The sequence below is a fragment of the Rhinatrema bivittatum genome, chromosome 7 (assembly GCF_901001135.1).
Source record: "Rhinatrema bivittatum chromosome 7, aRhiBiv1.1, whole genome shotgun sequence".
NCBI lineage: Eukaryota > Metazoa > Chordata > Amphibia > Gymnophiona > Rhinatrematidae > Rhinatrema > Rhinatrema bivittatum.
In genome coordinates this window covers 286782419-286804959 of record NC_042621.1, presented here as the reverse complement: position 1 = coordinate 286804959, position 22541 = coordinate 286782419, and the positions used below count along the sequence as shown (strand labels likewise).

At 42.4% G+C, this 22541-nt stretch overlaps 1 protein-coding gene across 1 annotated transcript in view; it reads right to left on the bottom strand.

The window, feature by feature from the left end:
- Window positions 1-22541, bottom strand: part of ADD3 (adducin 3) — a 379802-nt gene that overhangs the window by 65094 nt on the left and 292167 nt on the right. Inside the window, 4 exon segments of the mRNA XM_029610347.1 lie at window positions 3823-3897; window positions 3899-4081; window positions 9432-9608; window positions 19426-19524. Coding sequence (XP_029466207.1) covers window positions 3823-3897; window positions 3899-4081; window positions 9432-9608; window positions 19426-19524 — 534 coding nt within the window.

The window sequence follows — 22541 nt, the reverse complement described above, 5'->3', positions numbered from 1 at the left end:
GGAGCCCTTTTTAAATATTGGGATTATATTGGCCACTTTCCAGTCTTCAGGTACAATGGATAATTTTAATGACAGATTCCTTCTAAATTAGAGGCTTTAGAAATTAAACTGAGAATTAAGGCCTTTGAAGGGAAGTAGTGGGGAAGAGTGAATTGTTCGCAAGTGATTTGTTTACAGGCAATTTGGTCATAGTATTATCTATTACCATATCTTTCTTACTTTTAGAAAATTTTCAAGACTGAAAGTCAATTTTGAGAATTCTGAAATTTTGCCTATGGACTCCATCCTATTATTGAGATGACAAGATGATTTGCCACTGAAATGGACTAACAGTATAATTAAATAAGTAAGTCTTCAACTTCCGAATAATACGAAGTTTATAAGAGAGTTATAAACTTAACATTATAAGTTTATAAGAGAGTTATAAACTTAACATTTCCAAAGATTCTGGAGAACACTGAGTGACGGTTAGAAAGATGGAGAAACCTACCGAGATCATTATTTGGGAATTGTGCTTTAGTTACCACGGTACGGCTGACTTAAATATCCAGTGCGAATGCTTCCACTGTACTTAACTAAGAAAGGTGCAAAGGACTTCATATCAATGGTTTCCAGGTTTATTTGGAGAGCTAAAAGACCGAAATAAGCTTTATCACATTAACAAGAGAACATATGAGAGGAGGGTCTGCATTACTTGATGCTAAATTATGTAACTTAGCTTGTCATACGAGATTGATTTATGACAGGATTAATAATACCTGCAAATATACTGTGTGTAACCTAATGGAAGGTCTACCTGAACCATATCTACCAAGCAATATCCTTCATATAAAAGAACGCAAAATGTCCCAGGAACTGAAAAGTAATGTTATGATCCAGAATAACCAATTAGCATGGAGGTAGTGGAGGAAGGATGGGGGAAAAAACCCCACCCAGTCATCTCGGCATTTGTTGCATTGGCTGATAATGTGGATTTTCCAGCAGTTACATAGATCTCATTTTTCTGACTGGCATGAGTTAAGAATGTATATTTTGGGATGTTTGATGGATTAAATCACTGGTGAGCTTTTGTCCTTGGATAAAAATGGGGACTACCAAATTCATTTCCTAGCGTTTTTACAAACTAAACATTATTTCACTCTCTTTAGCTCATCAGATTTGGAAAGAATTAAAAGAACAGGGATAGATGAAATAAAATGCAATACCACGAAGACAAAAACAGACTCTTCCTGGCATTTAATAGGAAGCAATGAGTGCAGACAATGAAATTATCTAGCTTGTTAATAGTGAGCAGGCTTCATAATAAGTTAGTCTTCCACAAATATTCTAAAACTTGAGCCGGGTGTTATTTGCGCAAGCTGACAAACATGGTATTGTCACAGGTTTGCTGACATTTGCCAGACCAGATCGTCCTGCCACGTGGGTATTTTTACCATGCAAAAGCAGCTACGATGTAAAGCAATCTACCCGCCACTAGGAGGAACCACAGTTTCTCCCAACTGCAGACATAACTCCAGTTTTGTGTTTGTTTTACAACCAAACAACATCGTGGCTTAAAAAAAACAAACAAAAAACGCAACTAATTTTTATCCATAAATTCCTTGCAAAATTTGAATGATAGAAAATACCCATAAGAATTAACTATCGTTTATGCTGAGAATAATTCAGTATTAGGTGAGATTTTAAAAGCCAGACGCACCAAAAACCAGGAGATACACAAACATGTTGGGTCGGCGTGCGCATTTTAAAAGCCGGCTGGTTACGTGCATATCTGCCGCTTGCAAGCACAAAAATATCTTTCCAAAAAAAGGGGTAGGGTGTGGGCGTAGTCTGGATGGGGCATGGGCGTTCCTGGATTTCACATGGAAACCAGCGCGTAAATACTTAGGCGCACAAAAAACAAACAAAAAAAAATTACAAAGTTCAGCAGGGTTTTAAGGGGGAGGGATAACAGGGGAGGAGGGGGGAGGCTATTTAACTAGGGGGTTAGGAAGTCCTATCCCTTACTTGGGTGAATTGGGAATGAACTGGGAAAACTGGTAATTACGTTGGCGTGCGTCTATTAACCCCTCCCCCACGCTTACGCGGTAGAAGCGGCATTCCCACGCATAGGCGCACGCCTACATAAAACTGCGTGCACACGTGCAGCCTATTTTATAACGAGCGCGTATACGTGCGTATGTTATAAAATGGCCGCGACCCTGGGTGCGAGCCAGCGCTCCTGCTCCAAAGTTACAGTCCCTATGTTTAAATTAAAAACTTAAAAATTACGATGTACTGATGCTGGGGGAATACCCTGCTCACTAGCGGAGTGAGCGAGATGGGTAGGTTTAATTACTGGTGCGAGTTTGCTCAGTTTACCGACTGTGAAAGTGTCACATGTGCAAAATTAAATTGTGCTGACCCTGACGTGCACCCCGGCTTCCCACACAAAGGCGTACTCTGGCCTTACAAAAGCCTGTTTCAACGGGGAAAACAATGCAAGCTTGGACTGTGTGTCACGTGACCAGGGCACTGGGGAGAACATGAAAGCAGCTGTGCGGCGTCAGCGCGAACCTCCCGGCTACCCAGGAGCTGAGAGTTTGCAATTACCACAGCACGGAGCTGAAATCTGCACATCGGTCTCAGTCAGGCTGAGATTCTCTTTTTAATGGTGGTTCTTATTATGCTGGGCAGTGTAAAGCATTTGTGCTTCTCAGCGGGGCAATTTTACAGCTTGCCATGTATAAAATGATTTTACCATTTACTTTACTTCCAATTCCATTTTTGTGGAGTAGCCTCATGGTTAGAGCGTCAGGCTGCAAATCCTGCTGCTCCTCCTCCTCGAGACCCTGGGCAGGTCACTTCCACCTCCACTGCCCTCAGCTAAAAGTTAAAGGTGAATTTTACAAGCCCGGCGCGCATAGGGACGGTAACTTTCATACGGGCGCGCGGGAGCACATGTACGTGCGTATGCCAGCTCGTGCCCAGAGACGCGGACATTTTATTAAATTAAGCTGGCTAGTGCTGAATTATCAGTGCTGCCTAGTGACGTTTTGCCAGGTAAATCTGGCTGTGCTGGGGAGCAGGTCTGAAGTTATTCGGGTAAGTTTATCTGGATAACTTTAAACCTAACTGGAAATATCCAGCATAGAGCCGGTTAAAAAAAAACAACCCCAAAACAAACAAAAAACCACCCCACAACCTCACAGGCAAGAAGGCCTGGATCCTCCATCTCTTAAAATAATTTTACAAAGTTACAGTGCATGGCAGCCCATAGACACCCCCCTCTACAGATGTGTAAATGAAAGCTCTGGCTCCAAGCCCCGTCCCATCCCTATCCTCCCCCTCCCGACCCAATCAGAACCCCTCCATGCCAAAAAACAAGCTGGGAGGTGAGCGGGTCTTACTGCTCTCCTGGCCCCATCTTACCAGGTAGCAACGCTGGTAGCGAATATTACAATCGCTGCCGTCAGAGCCATGCTGGACGCCTCCGGGAACACAATAAAACTCTACCCCCTTCGCCTGACTTGGCCTTGGGGAGGTGCCGGTTGGGTTGGGAGGACTGGGGTGGGAGGCAGGATTGGGCCTGGCGCCAGGCCTTTTATTTATGGGGGGGAAAAAAAAAAAGCTTTTATATTGAAGGAAATAAAACAAGAATATAGATGATGGACAGGGGAGAGGAGGCGACCTCAAGACTGCTATGGCGGGAGACTTATCCCACTTAATATTCTGCTAACTTTACCTGGGGAACTTTACTGCTCGCTTGGCTATTGGATACGAAAACTATTCGGGCCTAATACTTCTCCCTCCTACCTCAGTCGCATAACTGGAGTTACTTACTGTGACTTTGGTTCGGGGACTGGTCTCCCCATTGAAGGACTCCTCGGGGACATTCACTTTCATGTAGGTGTTTGGGCGACGTGAGCCATCTGGTCTTTTCGCGCTGCTGCCTCTGGGCGAGATACTTGAGGGGCGAATGCGCCACGGCGTCATCTTCGAACGTGAAGGCAGTCACAGTGGCTGGAATCTCCACGTCGCTCTTGTGACGCGGTTTCTCTCGGGTTAACGGGTGTCTGTAAGCGTAACCTGTTCGGTATCCCTGGTGAAGAGGCAAGGAAACCGATGAGCTTTACGGGGCGTGGGCGAGCGTGCGTTTAATTTTGTAACAGCCCGCATAAGACAGCTGGCAAATACAGGCCCAGGTTATACTCATTTTTCAGGGCAAACCTACTGGCATATTTTCATTTTGAGAACTATCTGGCCAAAATCAGCGGCACATTATTACGTCTGCTAATTTGTACACAGAAACGTGCCGGGAAAATTTATGCACAAGCTTTTGAAAATGGGAAAAGTACGCACTTAAGTCCTAACCCCTCCCCCCCCAACTCTGCCCCCCTACCCTCCGCCCTCCAAGAATGCCGCCACTCAATCCGGGTAAACATACGAACATACAGGACATACACTCGTTAGTTTACCCGCGTATCGGGTGGGCAATTTTACAACGAGCCATTTCTGTGGGTAAAGCACTGTTTAGCCTGTGGAAACGCCTTTGAAAAAAAAAAAAAAGATCCTCCCTGTATCTTAAAAGGTAGGAATATTGATGACTACTTCTGCCCTGCCGTATCTTTAAAAGGATCTCATCTGCACAGGACAGAGCTGTGCCTTGAATAAAACGTGAAACGCGGTTTATAATACAGTAAAGAGCCTCGTGGTTTGGCACTCAACCAACCGGAAAGCTCAACTAACTGGAATCTCGCAGCACTTTTTTTTAAATTTTACGCGAGGGACTGCACAAGGGTAGGGTCTGCTCATGCGCACGCCCCTTCACGGCCTCGCACCGAGCTGGGACTGCTGCCTTATGTCAACATTTATAGGTAAGGAGGAAGGGAGAGCACTGGGGTACGAAAAGTGCTGTGAAGGCTGGCAAACAGGACCGCAACTCTACCTCCCAATACTGTCACTTCCCCCCCCCCCCCCCCCCCCCCCAGGAAAGAAAACCACCAATCTTGCCTATCCTGCAACTATGGCTACCAGTACTCCATCAACTAGTGGAGGTCAGAAGCAAAAGCAGGCTGTGTTGACGATTACAAAGAAACCAGACATAATTAATCCCCTGAAGAAAAGGAGAAACAGAAGTGGGTTGATACAGAAATTCAATGTTGGCTCATTTGCAGTTGACGACATCAAAGCACAGAAGACAGAGTTGCTACAGTTTGCGTTAAATTCGGAGACAAGCACTGCAATTGATCAACGCTGTCCACCGCACAAACTACAACTGGAGCATTTAGATAAGGTGTCGTATGAATGGTTTGCCTTCAAATGTTCAGCGGGAGCTACAATTTGAGGCCCGGTGCTCATCGGACGCACAAAAGACTTCTATCAACAAATGGAAATTAGTGAGGCCTGCAATTTTTCAGATGGATGGCTGTCTCGCTTTTCACAAAAGGCTTGATGTGTCAGGAGGAAAAAAAAAAAAAATCTGCCCAACACAAGGCTGCTGAAATATAGTGTGCATTTTTCAGAAGGTTTGCTCAGGAGCATGGTTTAACCCCAGAAAAGATCGATGATGCTGATGAAACTGGTCTTTTGTCGGCACTGTTTGTTAACGTCTACCTTGGCTGGTGCAGGGGCCGATTGGTGAAGCTGCCTTTAAGCAGAACAAGGACTGCCCGACTGTGCTTGCATGCACAGAATCAAACTGGTAGCAAACAGGCAGTCATGAGTGTCATTCATTTACCTGTTGAATACAAGGTGCAACCTAAAGCATGGATGGACCAGGAGATATTTTTTGTATGGGTTTTCACCATGTCTTTGGACCCACAATGAAACTCAGAAAGCCAGAATACACAAAAGTTACTCTGAATTTTAGACAACTGTCGCGTTCACCCTCCCGAATCACTTAGTATCTGGAAATATTTTTACCATCTTACTTCCTGCAAATGTAACCTCACTCATCCAGCAAATGGATCAGGGAACTATAGAAAGCAGGAAATCTATCTGCAGAAAGGATTTTATGAGGAAGCTGGTCAGCTGTGAAGATGCTCCCAGAATTTCAGTCACAGAGCTTCATTAAGGAAGCAGTTTTCAATGGGCCATGTGCCTGGTCTCTAAGAAGTAAAACTTTATACAGAAGGCTTGGAGACAATTATGGACAGTGGCGAGTTTTGATGAAGACGAATTTGAAGGTTTCAGAGTACGAAAAGTTTTGTCCTATAAAACACTGACCCCACAAAACCCTGCTACTAAAATTAATGAGCCTGAAATTGAAGAGTGGAGTGGGCTAATAATGATCAAAACCTTGATATTGCACCAACCCATATAAATGCTGAAATTATAGAAAAGGCCACGCATGCAGAGAGATCCACTGCACTTGAAGACGGCAAACACAGTCAAAGTACTAATGTGGCCTGGGCCGCTCTCATACGATGCCTTGAAACAGTCTTAAAAACTGCTGAGCAGAAGCCATCACTATCCTGCTCAGGAGATAAACTTTATGCAGTCCACAACTATTTCCTGACAAAACATGCAACTGATTTGCAGGCAGGCAGAGGGACATCCTCAAAGAGCATCTCACGCTTGTGCGAAGGATCAAGTTATTTTCAACATCAGATACTATTGATATTGATGCTGGAAAAAAATACAAGGGTGTGAGCAGTGTTGGGAGGTAGTGGGGAGGGGAAGGGTGTGATCAGCGTTGAGGGATAGTGGGGATAAGTAGTGTGGGGGGAGGGTGTGAGCAGGGTTGGGAGGTAGTGGGGAGGGGAAGGGTGTGAGCAGCGTTGAGGGATAGTGGGGATAAGTAGTGTGGGGAGAGGGTGTGAGCAGTGTTGGGGGGTAGTGGGGATAAGCAGTGTGGGGGAAGGGTGTGAGCAGTGTTGGGGGGTAGTGGGGATGTAGAGTGTGGGGTCCGGGAGGGAGTAAGGGTAGGCTGTGTGTGTGTGGGGGCTGGGGAGGATTAGGGATAAGCAGTATGTGGGTGTGACTAGTGAGTGATCGCTGTGTTCCTATACCATTAATTATAGGATTTCATTAAATACTGTATGAAGTTGTAAAACGTGTTGATTTTAGATGTTCATGAAAGAGAAATTTTGAGTAAAGAATTCTCAGATAACCGGCATATTGGAAGTTGGATTTTAGATTTAAATTAATCATCTTTCCAAACTTCGAGCTCAAGGCAAGTTACAATTCAGGTACTGTAGTTATTTATAATCAATTAACCAACATGGCCTATTCCCCATGCACGCCAGTTAATGGGGCTTTTACTGTAATTTCATCCAGCATTGCTAATTAAATACAAAATTATAGAATTTGACTGATTGTAAAACAAATTAAATCAGTATTTTGGCCTTTTGTTCTTCAGTATATTTTGTCAGAATACAAGACCCCCTGCGATCGCTCCAGAGTATTTTCCCCAACACTTGGTAATGTATTGGTTGGGATAAGGAAGCCTGGAATTCTTGAAAAATCCAGGGACTGGAAACAAGAGCACATCAGTGCTAATCCCTGAATGTCAAATCTTTACAGCAGAGCCGGAGTCTTAGTTTCATGCAATAGCTAATCTACCGTTCATCGCAAAAATCTTGGAACGAGTTGCAAATAAACAACTAACAGAATACCTAAATGACCACAACATTCTTTCCCCATCGCAGTTCGGCTTCCGCCAATCTCGAAGCACTGAAACTCTACTAATCTCACTAACGGACTCTATTTTACTGAATCTTGAAAACAGACATCCCTGTCTCCTCATCCTCCTAGATCTAACAGCAGCATTTGACACGGTCAATCATAACACATTAATAGATCGTCTGTCAGACATAGGTATTAGAGATGAGGCCCTCAACTGGTTCAAATCATTCCTACAGAACAGACAGTATAAGGTCAAGGTCAACAAGGAAGAATCTCAACCAGTCACCTGCAACTTAGGAGTCCCACAAGGATCGTCACTCTCTCCAACATTATTCAATATTTACCTCCTACCACTCTGCCAGCTCCTCATCAACCTAAATCTCATCCACTACTTATACGCAGACGATGTTCAGATACTGATTCCAATTACGGAATCTCTCCAAAAAACTCTGGACTTCTGGAACTCTTGCCAACAAGCCATCAACAACTTACTCACTAGCCTCAACCTGATCCTTAATCAAAACAAAACAGAATATCTCCTCATCTCCCAAAATGGAACCAACACACTTCCAAGTACCATCATGTCTACCCAATTAACAATGACCCCACAAGTCAGAAATCTAGGAATTATACTGGACAATCAAATGAATTACAGATCACTCATAAATAACATCGTAAAGGACGGATTCTTCAAATTACAAGTCCTAAAAAGACTGAGACCTCTCCTACATTTTAAAGACTTCCGATTAGTTCTACAAGCAATCATTCTCACGAAAATAGACTACTGCAACTCACTTCTACTGGGTCTACCTGCAAACGCCATAAAACCGCTACAGATGCTGCAAAACGCTGCAGCAAGGATCTTAACCAAGTCCAACAAAAGAGACCACATCTCACCCATCTTAAAAAGCCTACACTGGCTTCCCGTCAAATTCAGAATACTTTTCAAAGTGCTCTCAGTAACCCACAAGGCACTACACAACCTGGCACCACTCAAGCTCAAATTCCCTCTCCAACTCCACACCTCTACCAGACCAGTGAGACAAGCCTACAAAAACAACCTTCAAATCCCACCGATGAAGTCAGCATTAAGCAAAAGAGCTTTCTCCACAGCAGGTCCTAAAATCTGGAACACTCTCCCGTCAGATCTCAGATCAGTGCAATGCTCCACTACATTTAAAAAAAGACTCAAGACTTGGTTATTCAACCAAGCTTTCCCTTAACATCAACTTGCGGAATATCCCTGCCAATGATCCCCTCCGTGGGAACACGCTAGAGAACTATATAGACCTTCTCTAGAAATCACATATTCTTTGGCAGTCTAATTATCTAACAACATTATAATACCACCTGTTTAGCTAGACTACATTAGGCACCGTACCTTTTAATTATGTTATTAACCCCATATATCTTAACCCAAGTTAATTTGACCTGTTCATTGTAAGACATTTACTTGTCATTGTTATTGTTGAGAATGTAAACCGAATTGATCAATAATTCTGTTATTGGAAAGTCGGTATAGAAAAATGCTAAATAAATAAATAAATAAATCACTGCTGCAGGTCTGACACGCATACTAACAGAGCGTGAATAATTGCACATTTAACTAGAATGTAAAAAAAAAAAAAAGACTATTTTCATTCTAGCAATATCATTGTATGCAAACTTTTGTTTTCAAGACAGAAGAAATATATACTTATCCTGAACTGCATTTTGTTCTAAAAATAATGCATTCATTTTCTCTCTCATTTCAAAGTCTCTTTCTTGAACAGAGAAATCTGCTTCGGTAAGCTATAGTATACGATTGGAGTTAAGAGACCTACAAGATTGTCCAGCATCCTCATGAGGGCCTCAAACTCCTGCTCCCCAACTTTCCATTTCTGCTGGGAAGCCATATTAATGCCTCCTCCTCCGCTCGCCACTAAATCGTGGGTGTAAGGCTTGTATTTCTCCAGGTCAAGCACAAGCAGGTTATCCATCCCACCTGTACATGCATGAACCTAGAGGTGGGTAAAGGTAAAAATATACATTAACAGAATGCTTAACCTTCAGAGAAAACGGCAAGGTCAAACAAGCAGTGTTCGTATTCTTAAAAAGCCTTAGACTATTTTTCCCCTCCTCCTTCCCCAACTCCCACCCACCCCAGGCACATTTTTTGATTTATAGAGAATAAGAGGGATTTTTTTTCCACAAGATTTAGGAATTTCAATAAACAGATTCTCTTGTAAATCACTGACTAATCAACAAATAGATTCTCTTTCAAATCATTGACTAATACAAACAATAAATTTGAAGGACTTTACATTAGATTAGACATCCTTACTCCCTTATCAACTTTAACTATCTAACAATTCAATACCAGAACACAGACAGCAGTCCAGCAGAGAGATGGGGCTATCCACTCTTTTGCACTGAGAGGCACACTTTACTAATTTATTTATTTATAAATTTCTATTTCACCTATCTACCATTCTAGGCAGCTTACAAAGGAACATACAAAATAGATAAGCAATATACAATCCAATCAAGAAAAAAAACTTAAATAAAATTGACATACATGGTAAAAACATCAGAATGTCAGTGCTACAGTACCTCTTTTGCTCAAGAGACACAGTACAGTGATAGATATGCATCAAAACCACATAATTTGCTGCTCCAAAAAATAGAAAGTGGTGAACTTTCTAGATAGATAATAGATAAAATTTCCATCCAGTTTTTATAACAGATAAAAATGAGTCACATAGCATCAGTAACAATGTTAAATAACATCAGAAATTGTTGAGTGCACACATATACTTCATTACATTACACCAATGGTGCCTGAAAAAGTACATCTCAAAATGCTTGCTGGTATAAATAGGTTTTTAAAAGTTTTATGAAACATTAAAAAAAAAAACAAGCTGCATTTTTCATTGTCTCAGAGAATTTCAAAGACAGGGACCTGCGACATAAAGGGTTTTCTCTAGTTTCATCTAGGTGAACTTGTCGCATACATGTCTAGATGCCTAGAAATGTGACAGCAGAAAAACACCAGCCTATCTGATATATCTATCCCATACCAACTAATTCAGCTTAACAATCTCTACCACTCCTTCAGAGATCCTCTGTGTTTATCCCATGCTTTCTTAAATTCATACACTGTTGTCTCCACCACCTCCATGGGGAAGCTGTTCCATGCATAAACTACCCTCTCTGTAAAGAAATGTTTCCTTAGATTACTACTGAGTCTAGCCCCTTTCACCTTCATCCCATAAACCCTCATTCTAGAGCCTCCTTGCCTCTGAAAGACGTTCACCTCTTGTGCATGAAAACCTTGGAGAAATTAAATGTCTATATTGTATCTCTCCATCTCACCTTTCATCTAAGCTATACATGTTTAGATCTTTAAGTCTGTCCCCATATGCTACAGAACGAAGACCACTGACCATTTTAGTAGTCATCCTTTGGACCAACTCCAACCTGTTTGTCTCCAGAATTGTACACAGTATTGCAACTGAGGTCTCACCAGGGACCTATACAGGGGAAATATCACCTCCCTTTTTTTTTTTTGCTGACCATTCCTCTCCCTATACTTATGATTACCTATCGTCCCATATCCAATCTGCTCTCTCTCTCAAAAATACTTGAAAAAATTGTTATCCCAACTTGTAAATCATTTGGAAGATCAAGATTTTCTTTTCCCAAATCAATCTGAATTTAGGAAACATCATTCAGCTGAAACATTAGTCCTCTCCTTAATGGACTGTTTTACGAGGATTTGATAATGATGAATCTTACTATCTGGTGCTGATCCATTTAACACCATATCCTTTTATGCCATCAGCTGAGCAACATTTTGATAGACGGTAGTGTTCTCAGATGGTTCTCCTACTTTCTATCTAATATGTCAATCCAAGTCAAATTGGGCAATCATATATCAGGTACGTTCCATATTGATACAGATGTCCCTCAAGATTCAGCACTCTCGGTAACACTATTCAATATTTATACGCTCCCACTGTGCAAATTACTGGCGTATTTAGGAATTTCCTTCTTGTATGCCGATGATTTACAGTTTTACATTCCATTCTCTAAATTATTTGAAATTACAGTATCGACACTTTCAACCTATATGAAAGCAATATAGCAAGAACTTTCTCTACTTAAACTAATATTAAATCCTAAAAAGACAGAAATCATTTGGTTAAGTAGAAATCCCTCTACAGTTAAACCTCCGGTCCTAGACTTGGGTATTTTTCATATTACTTCCTCAAATCAAGTACGGGATTTAGGTATCCAGTTAGATGAAAACCTTACTATGAAAAAGCACATCAATAAATTAATTACCACAGGTTATACCAAGTTACATGTAATATAATGGTTGAAACCATTATTAACTTTTGAAGACTTCCGAACTATACTGCAAACCATGATTTTCTCAAACCTAGACTACTGGAATTCTCTATTTCTTGGTCTTTCCGCATGTCTCTTAAAACCACTACAATTATTACAAAATGCCTCAGCAAGAATTTTAGTAGGAAACAGGAAATTTGACATTACACCCTTGCTGATTTCACTGCACTAGCTGCCAGTACAATCACAAACCTGCTACAAAGTATTAACATTAATATTCAGTATCATCCATTCCAGTAATACCAGTCTGATTGGCGTGACACTACAACCATACACACCTCAGCGAACACTAAAATCGCAAAATAAAGTACTATTGACTGTTCTTACAACACGGAGTACACATCCGACTCAGGTAAGAGATTGTGTCTTTTCCACAGTGGACCCAAATCTTTGGAATTCTCTACCTGAGATGTTGTGCTTGATACCAGATAGAGATTTAAACGTGAACTAAAAATATTGGCTTTCCAAAAATTCATATAACCTAACTTAAAAGCATCAAAAAATAAGGAAACTACAAAAACAAGAAGGACGTGAGATATTAACTGAAGCAAAAGGAATAAAATTTAATGAGAGAAGATAATCTCAATACAATGAGATATTTGTTAAGAGTAATTTCCTGAACAACTCACCATATGTCATAGATCTTTAGAAAAGTGGTTAAGATGTATTGGAACATTTCATTTGATTTATGTTAATTCCTTCTAAGAACATAAGAAATTGCCATGCTGCGTCAGACCAAGGGTCCATCAAGCCCAGCATTCTGTTTCCAACAGAGGCCAAACCAGGCCACAAGAACCTGGCAAGTACCCAAACACTAAGAAGATCCCATGCTACTGATGCAATTAATAGCAGTGGCTATTCCCTAAGTAAACTTGATTAATAGCAGTTAATGGACTTCTCCAAGAACTTCTCCAAACCTTTTTTGAACCCAGCTACACTAACTGCTCTAATCACATCCTCTGGCAACAAATTCCAGAGCTTAATTGTGCACTGAGTGAAAAAGAATTTTCTCTGATTAGTCTTAAATGTGCTACTTGCTAACTTCACGGAATGCCCCCTAGTCTTTCTATTATCCTTCTATTAGTCCTTCTTCTGAACATTACCTCTGTAAAATGTCAATATTTGATTTATAGTTACGAATGTTACTTTTGTAAACCGTTGTGATCTTTATTTGGAACGATGGTATATAAATGCGCTAAATAAATAAATCAAATAAAGATTTGGGAGGGGGTGGGGGCTGCTTGGCCCAGCACGGCCAGTTACAACATACTGGGGAGGGGGAGAACCGGTCTTCTAAGCACGATTAAAAAAAAATTGTTTTTTTTTTTTAATACAGTGCTACTTAGCCTTAAAACCTAAGCAGTTATAATCAGGCATAGCTGGTTAGGTTTTTATTTATTCGGCCACATGTAGCTGGATAACCTCAGGCGAGCAGGGCCACGGCTCCTGGATAAGCAGAATGTTCTCCCGGGCAGTGCTAAGGAACCACCTGGAAGGAATCGTGGATTTCAATTGTGCCCAGGGAAGAAGAGGTAAATGGATTCGTTGAGGACTGAAAGCTGTCTTTTCCTGGAAAGGATGCACTGTAAGGGTTAGTCCCTGTTCAAAAGGGGGAGAATGTCACGTTGGTTATTCTTATGAGATGGATCCTTGGCAGAAGTGTGTTTCGCTGCTGTTGCTGCTACTATTGCTGTAAGAAACCTGTGCGCCTTGAGAAATCGGTGATTTTTATGAGTTTTAACTTTGACTGCTGGTAACCCCAGACGTGTAAAATAAAACATTCTTTAAAAAAGGTACCTTGGAGCGACACCCTCCTTTATTCCAAGGGACGGTGGGCAGGCAGAGGGGGAGAGAGGCATTTTGCAAAGCTTTCCCTATCGGGCATGGTAAATAAAGCCCTGTGCCTCTGAGCCGGGTCCAGCGCACCATCTGCTCGACCGTGTCGTTTCGGAACCCACACGGAGATGAGTGCTCAGCTCACAAACAAGCATCAGACCCCCTCTATCATTCTGTGTGCCCCGACAGGGGGTTACAAAAGCAAAGAGAAAGAACTGGCCCTGTAAACTGCTCATTGGTAAGGTGGTTTTTGGAACTAAGAAGTCCGATTATGTTTCATTTAAACAGATGTTTTGCAGAACGCTCTCTCTTTGAAGCATGAGCCAGAATTAAAACCACACAAACATACTGGACAGCTGGATTCTCTTATCAGTTGGCTAAAGTCCTATTTATTTGCTTCACCTCTGCATTTTATCCATAAATTCTGCATTCTCCTTTATCTGTATTCATATTAATATTTGATAAATCTTGACCTGCCATAACATATCATAACCAACAACAGGCATTGGCTATAATCTAGTTTAGTACTAAAATATCCACTATGCAGATTTAACATATTTTGTGTGCTGCGTTTACTATTTGTTATAACGCTTCAATATTGTTTCAAGACCAACAGCAAATAATATATTTACAAACTTATCTTTATTATAAAACCAGTCACAGAATCCATAAAACAAACCAAAACTAGACAGCATGCCCTCGAGCTCTCTCTGTACATAACATACAAGCCAGCTGGATGAGATTAAATACAGTCATTTACTGCCTATTTTACAAACTGTTTTTAAATCTCTCAACTTCAAAGCTTTTCTTTTTTTTTTTTGCTCCTCAAGTGTCACCTAGTTTAACAAAAGCAGTAACACACGTCAAACTGTGATCACACAGTAAATATGGATTTCTCAGGGACTCACCCATTCTTTGCAGGCTGTAATACCTTTTTAATCAGGGCCAAGTTGATCATCACACAAAAGCAGCTGGTCTTGAAAACTCATGTAGCGCATCAGTTTTGTATAATTTTCATGTTTGTTCAAGAAACAATATCAGTCTGCAACTAATTCACGTCTTCTCCAGCAGCGGTAATGTTGATAGAACTTGGCACTTGGGAGATTGACATAATTCCACATGGCACTGCCCCCATTCACTGTTTTTGCATGTTTATAACTATGGGGGACAATAATTAAAGTACCCAAACAGGCCCAGATGAGGTCTGCGAGCTCATTTTCAAAGGTTTCCCTTTGAAAATCCAGGCCAGCGTGCACACTGCAGGTACAAAGTATGCAAAGGAAAAATATGCGGTGAATTAAAAATGAAACTGCGTGAATTTTTTTATCTGCATTGGGCGGGATGGCAATATTCACCCACGTAAACCCTTCTCATTTCTTTTAAAAAACAAAACAAAAAACCTTACGAAAAAGGGATTATAAATGCATTCCCTTCTGTCTTACAGAACCCCGAAGGTGTCTCCTGTCTGCAGACCTGCTAAGTCACCCACACTGGGGCGGGAGTCTCCTGCTTCCAAAGCAGGAAACTCCCGCCCAACGCTTCGGCCGCCGCTGTCTTCGTTCAGCGCGGGGCGGGGGGAACATGGAACAAGAAGCAGTCAGACAGGGGATTCGGCTGACCCCGTTCTCGCCTCAGCCTGCGACTCCCTTACACACTCCTGGGGGGGGGGGGGCGCGGAGGAAACAGCAGGAGCCTGTCCCCCGCTGCCACTCTCTCTGTGCCGTCTCAAACCTCACTGACCGTCACTTCCCGCCGCTGATGTGGCGATGCACGAGATCAGCAGCAGGAAGTGATGCCCGCCCTTAAGGTTTAAACCTGCAACTTCACTGTGCCCACACACTGCAGGTCCCCAGCCAGCAGTGAGGGAGAGCTGCCACAGAGTAACCTGAGGTACGGGAGTGAAAACAGGCAGGGGAAGGGGGGAGGGGCACAGGCAGGCAGGGGTAGATAGTGGTGAAGGATAGGGGAGGGGGAGCAGGTGCTGGGGGAGGATGAAGGTAAGCGGTTGGTCAGGTGGGGAGAGGAACGTGTTGGTCAGGGGGGGGGGGTGTGCACGAGATACCTGGAGGGGAGGGAGGGTGTGTCAGTCACTCCAGGTGGGTGGTGTCTGTATGTGTGCGGGAGAGTTGCTCTTGTGCGGATGGGGGAAAGGTGGCGTTGTCACTTGTTCCTTCCACTACCTCACCCTCCACTGTCAAACTTAGCGGCCTATTTACTACAGATTTCTTCACATTCTGCGTCAATGGGGAAAATGCTTCGTAAACGATTTGATTCTAATCTCTTCCTGGCAGGGACCTGCCAACTTTATCTGAATTCCTAACTCACCTAGAACTCAGGCCGTATTGTAAATTGGTGTTAAGGTTTAAAAGCAGCCTCAAGGAGGTGAGCATTCAGGCTGGATTTGAACACGGGGAGGCATAACACACTGAAGTCTCTTCCAAGCGTAGGGGTGCAAGTTGGAAAGAGTTGGAACATGTGCTGAAAACCTCCCTCTTAGAAATTTCTCTCTCTCTCTCTCGACAGCTCTGTTCCTGCTTCATGGAACTCTGTTTTACTTCTAACGCAACTACTCAGAAAATGCTGGTGTGGTAAGCAGATGTGACTCATAAGTACGAATGTATTTTGTATTCATTCGAGAATAGAACCTGGCACCTTTACTGACTTGTAATACAAAAACACATCACCTCCTACGAGCTCCCAAATCCCACCTACACAACATATATCCAGTTGCAGCCTGTAAATAATACACTGCAGTCATTTTGTATAGTTTGATGTGGTGCCTTATTCCTGGCCACGAGATGCACAACCCTTTACTCTTTCACTGATGAAGTACTTGGGCATTTGATTGGCTAAAGTCAGTAGTTCTTCTACTTAACTTTGCTCACCAATGCGCCGGTGCACGCATGTTATAAAATCGGCGGGCCGTGCGCATATGCGCGTGCAACGGGGGGTGTAGTAAAATTGTGCAAATTCGCGCGGCGACGCATCGTGGGCTTCCCCAGTTCCTTCCCAGTCTGCTCCAATTAAGAAGGGGACTGGGAGGGAACTTCACTACCCCCTACCCTAACCTCCCTTCCCCCTACCTGTGGATGTTTTTATTTTGTTGCTTACTGCTCCAACAGAGCAGTAAGCAACTTGCGCGCGCCAGGATGCCCTTCCTCAGTACAGCGGCAAATGGCCGCAGTACCAGCAGCCTCCAGCCCCACCCGTACCAGCGGCCTCCAGCCCCACCCATCCCAGCCCCCCTCCCGAACAGCCCCTTTAATTGGGCCCAGCACTTCAGCAGGGGTTATACGCGTGGCCAGGCCCCTTTGAAGATGCATGCAGCGCGTGCAAAGCCCGGCCACGTGCATAACCCCCGTTTTTTTGCGCGTGCACGTGTGTGTGTGTGTGTTTAAAATCAGGCCTAAAATGAATTCTTAATTTTCCCACTATAAGTGGGGAAAAAAAAAAAAAAAAGTAGAGGTTAGTATTCAAAAGGATTTGTTTGACTTTAATTCTGGACTTAGGTGAACAAAAAAAAACCTGGGGTTTTAATAAATGTGTTCCCCCCCCCCCCCCCCCCCCCCCCCAGTCTGGATTTTAACTGGATACATCATTAGCTGGCTAAAAACAAGAGGTGAATGATTGCGAGAGCATTCAGGAGCAGGGCTGAAACAGAGAAACATGACAGGGCCTACCTAATCTGCCCAACTGATCTAGCCCCTACAATCCCCTTCACTTCCTCAGGGATCTCCTGTATTTATCCCATGCTTTCTTGAATTCAGATACCATGTCTTGCCTCCACGGGGAGGCCGTTCCATGCATCCACTACCCCCTCTGTAAAGAACCATTTCCTAAGATTATCCCTTTTTCACTCATCTCATGACCCTTTGGTTCTTTCCCTTGAAAGAGACTCGCCTACTGTGCATGGAAACCTTTGAGATATTTAAATGTCTCTGTCATATCTCCCCTATCTCACCTTCCCTCTCTAGGGTATAACTGTTGAGTCTGTCCCCTTACGTTTTAGAACGAAGATCACTGACCATTTTAGTAGCCACCTTCTGGACCGGACTCCATCCTGTGTATGTCCTTTTGAAGGTGCGGTCTTTCCAAGTGAGGTCTCACCAGGGATCTATGCAGTGGTATTTAGCTAATAATAATTTTTAAATTTATATTCCATCTTTCTGTGACACTTCAAAGCAGATTACATTCAGGTACTGCAGGTGTTTCCCTGTCCCCAGGGGGCTCACAATATAAGTTTTCACCTGAGGCAATGGAGGGTGAAGTGACTTGCCCAAGGTCACATGAACAGCACTGGGATTTGAACCCTGCTCTAGCCACTTGGCTATTCATCCACTCTGCTATTTTTTGGCCTGGCAGCTTCCTCCTGATCTTTTGAGCTTCCAGCTCAATCGAAACCAGCCTCAGCTGGGTTACAGTACCACGAGTCCTTCCCCCCCCCCCCCCCCCCCCCCCCCCCCATTTCACCCAGCCACTGCAGTGCCAGTCCTTGGCCCCTCTCCAGAATCCCTGCAGCGCGGACCCCGAGCCTCGCCCCCGAGTGACAGCTGAAGCTGCCTCCTTCCCAGAGGCTCCCAATCCCACCTCTGCTGAATTTCCAAGCCCTGGCGAGCTTTTGTTTAGTGCAATTTATTGAGACATTGTCCACCCTACCCGAAAAAGGATCAAAGTGGATAATAACAATTTTAAATGCACAAAACATAGAGAGAGGTCCATATTCAGTCAGGTCCAGGTAGCAAAGTCAGCCGCACTATTCAATACAGCCGGCTATCTTAAAAAGATGGTCGGGTAACTTTATGTCTAACTTTGAGGCAGCTCTTTGTCCCGACCCGACTTAGCTGGATAACTTATCCAGCTAGCTCTGAATTAACTTATTAATTGGCCAGAACTTAGCCGGATACGTGCCCAAACCTTCATTGAGCCAGAAAACTTCTGAATTATCTGGCTAAATGCTTTTGAATATGGACCTCAGAAAATGCATTTCTAATTATAGCAAATAACAGAATAAATTATAAGGCAAGCATACGTTAAAACAATATAAAATTAATAGATGAAGCCATGACTAATAATATATCCTATGAAACCTACTGATCTAAAAATATAAAATATTTACAATATTATACATGGCACCAGTACAGACAATAAATATTTCATTTCTGGCTAAGCAGGTAAAAAAAAAAAAAGTTATTCTTAGCCTTCTCTCTAAATTCCCCACAAACCAAAACTCCCTTAGCAATTTGGGAGAAATACAGGAAAAAAAATAAATATTTTTTTCCAGAAGACTTGAGGAACAGACACCTGGCCTAGGAATTAAACCCAGGCCCTCTGCGTGGCAGCGCTTGCCAGTGAGCCACCAGGCCAGCCTCCAAAATTCAACTTTTCGTCTTGTCAACTTGACATTTCATAGTTCTTGCTGGCTGAAGCTCAGTACCCCGAAACCTACAGAATGATGGGGAAACTCCCCTCCCACCACCACCACCACCACATTAGATGATAGAAGAATGGTGGAAAGAAGCCTTATTGGGAAGAATAAATAATATGAATGGAAACAAGAAAAACATTAAATCAAATAAGGGTGCCTCTTACCTGTATTTCACAGGCCCACTGCACATTGAAAATGTAATGGAAGGCCTCCTCCAGTGATTCTCCCAGTGCAACAATCCCATGGTTTCTTAACACCAGCACCTAGCCAAGAAATACACTGGTAAATAGGGGTCATTTGGGGGAATTTGAGGGGGTAAGATTCGCATTCTGGTGGCACTATGGTGTTTTCTGATGGAATGAGGAGATCTGTACGCCACGGTGATGCAGTCAGGCACGTATGTGACAATGGAAAAGTAGCACATGGGCTTGGTTATCATAACATGTGTTAAAATGGACAATACAATGGGACCATTAAATCACCACAAGCGTGGAGTAGAGACATGTTTATGGGCAAGGAACAATAGTAGATTTCTGCATTAGTAGATGGAAATTAAATTAAAAATCAAATATACATTATATATAATATACTACTTTCGCTTAGGCTCCTTCAGTCTCATTGAGACCATGGATGTGTGCCCTTTATGGCAGGCAGCTCCTTTTGTGGCTATGAAGACCCATGTGAGATTGGCAGTCTCGGTTGCAGTGACTGCAGCAGAAATCAGACATAGCTACGTCTCAGCTCTGATTTTGCTTCCTGCGAGATCTTGTTTTCTTGAATCCATGTTGGATCTTTTCTCATTTTTTTTGAAGGCCTTTGTGAAGTTCCTGTTTCCAGTGACCATGATCTTGAGCAGATGTTTCCCAGGTGTTTATGTCAAGGTTAAGGGCTTTAACGTCTCACTTGCACACACACTTGAACTGCAGGTGTAGACAGCCAATTGGTCTTTTACCAGAGACTAGCTTTTCATATAGGATAGCTTTGGAAATTTTGCTGTCACCCTTATGATGGACATGTCTGAGTCTTCAGAGGCATCTGTTCCAGCAGACTGATAGTGGAAATCTGAACTCGGTCCAGGTTTGGAGTTTGGGATTTCATCCGTCCAGATGTTAAGGATGAGCTGCAGGCAGTGCATGTGGAACTGTTCTGCCTTTTTTCTTGATGCGAGTGCAATGTGTGTCTCATTGCCAAAGAGGACAGTACGTACAACGCAGGCTTTGAAGATGCTGATTTTGGTGTATTGTGTGTTTGCTGTTCTTTCAGACTTTTGTAAGCCTAGACAGAGTAGTGTCAGTTTTTCCAATTCACAGATTTAACTATATGCCAAGTGAGAGATTATTTGTGATGGTGAATCCCAAGTATGTGAACTTATTGATGACTTCTAGTGATAGAGATATATAGATATACAGTATCTCTATCTATAGCTCCATCCTAATTGTCAAATGAGTATATAAAGCTAAGTTGCTCACCTGTAATTGGTGTTCTCCATAGACAACAGGATAAATTCAGCCACACAAGTGAGCAACATTATCCTGATGGTGTCGGACGGAAAAAGCACTCTCAGAGAAAATCTTCGTGGTTTTTCAGAGCATGAACAGGCTTTTCCACAGATAAACCAGCCATGCAAGTCTCCTCAGTTTTTATAGCAAGCTATTCTTCAATGCTAAGTAGAAGTGGCAGGATACGTAGCTGATTTACCTTGCTGTCTACAGAGAACCCCTGTTACAGGTGAGCAACTTAGCTTTCTCCACTGACACGGATAAAGTCAGCCACTCGAGTGGGGACGCCCAAGGTGAGGGCTGCACTTGATTAGTTTGTTATCTGAGCATTGTAGCTGTATTATTGCAATTCATAATTATTGCTTGAGACTGGAAGGCAGAGTTGAAGAAACTTGTCCAAAACTGATGTCCTTATGGGAAGCATACTAGACAATAATGAGCTGTAAAGGTAGGTGTGCAAGACCAAGCATCAGCCTTGCAGATACTTTCTCTAGAAGTGGAACAAAAATTCCAAGGAAGCTGCAGTAGCCTTAACTTGATAGGCTTTTACCTTATTTTGAGGATGTAGTCCTGAGTGATTGCAGTCAAATATCCAAGAGTTCTCTCTTTGTAACTGATAGACCTTGTTTGAAAGAAATGAGTTCTGAAAATTTTCTGTAAGACTTTGTTCTGCCTAAATAGATTAATAAAGCTCTTCAGCAGTCAGTTGTATAAAAAGCTGGTTTGCACATGATCTGGGAAAGAATGCTGGTAATACAATGGATCAATCTAAATAGAACTGAGAGACCACTTTTGTTTGAAATTAGGATGCATCTTCAAAAGTACTTTGTCAAGACGCAGAGCATTTTCATATGCAGTTCCAGTCTTAGAAATCTTTTGCCATTAGTGCTAAGAGAGCAGAGGGATATTCATTTTAGAAGGGGTTTAAAGATCCTACTTTTTATGGATGCTTTTACTATGTGATTGTATTATACTGTATGTACATTGAACTATTTGTTTTTATTTCATTACGTTAATGTACTGTTATCAATTATGTTTTTAAAAATATCTATTATGATTGCTTAGTTTGTTATTCGCGTTGAACAATTGTTTTGGAAGAGTACGGAATAGAAGTTTTTAAATAAATAAATAAATATAGGGATCGTAAGAAGTGAACTCTTAGGGAGATGGTTATCAAGCCTTAGTCAGATAGGTTAGCAGATACTGAACTGGACACTTTTGATTGAAAATACATACCAAAAAGAAAATGTCTTCCATTGAAAATTGTATGAGCTTCTAGTGGCATGCTTCCTTGAAGTAAGAAAAACTTTTAGCAGGTATCATTCAGAAGACATTAGCAGACTTTCAATATCCAAGCAGTAAGTGCCGAAGAACGAAGGTTAGGATATAGGAGATTCTCTTTGCACAGAGTGATAAGGATTGGGAACATCCTCAATATTATTAGTTGATGAAAAGCTGGGTGTTGCATCCATGGAAACCAAGTCTGATGAGGCCAGAAAAGGACTATCAAAACCACTTGCTCTCTGTTTTTGTATTGTCCTAGATATCAATGGAACTGGGAGAAATGCATAAAGGTGTTCTTCATTCCATGAATGGGGAAAGCATCCGCTGCCAATCTGTCTCTTGCTGGTCTCTTGGAGCAGAATGTGCCACAAAGCTGAAAAAGCTCCTGCACTATAACGACCATTTGTATGATTGACGCTGTTGACTTAAGCTGTTATCTGATTTTGATCCCCGGGAAAGAGGCAGCTAGAAGAAACATTCCCTGAGAGACTGCCCAT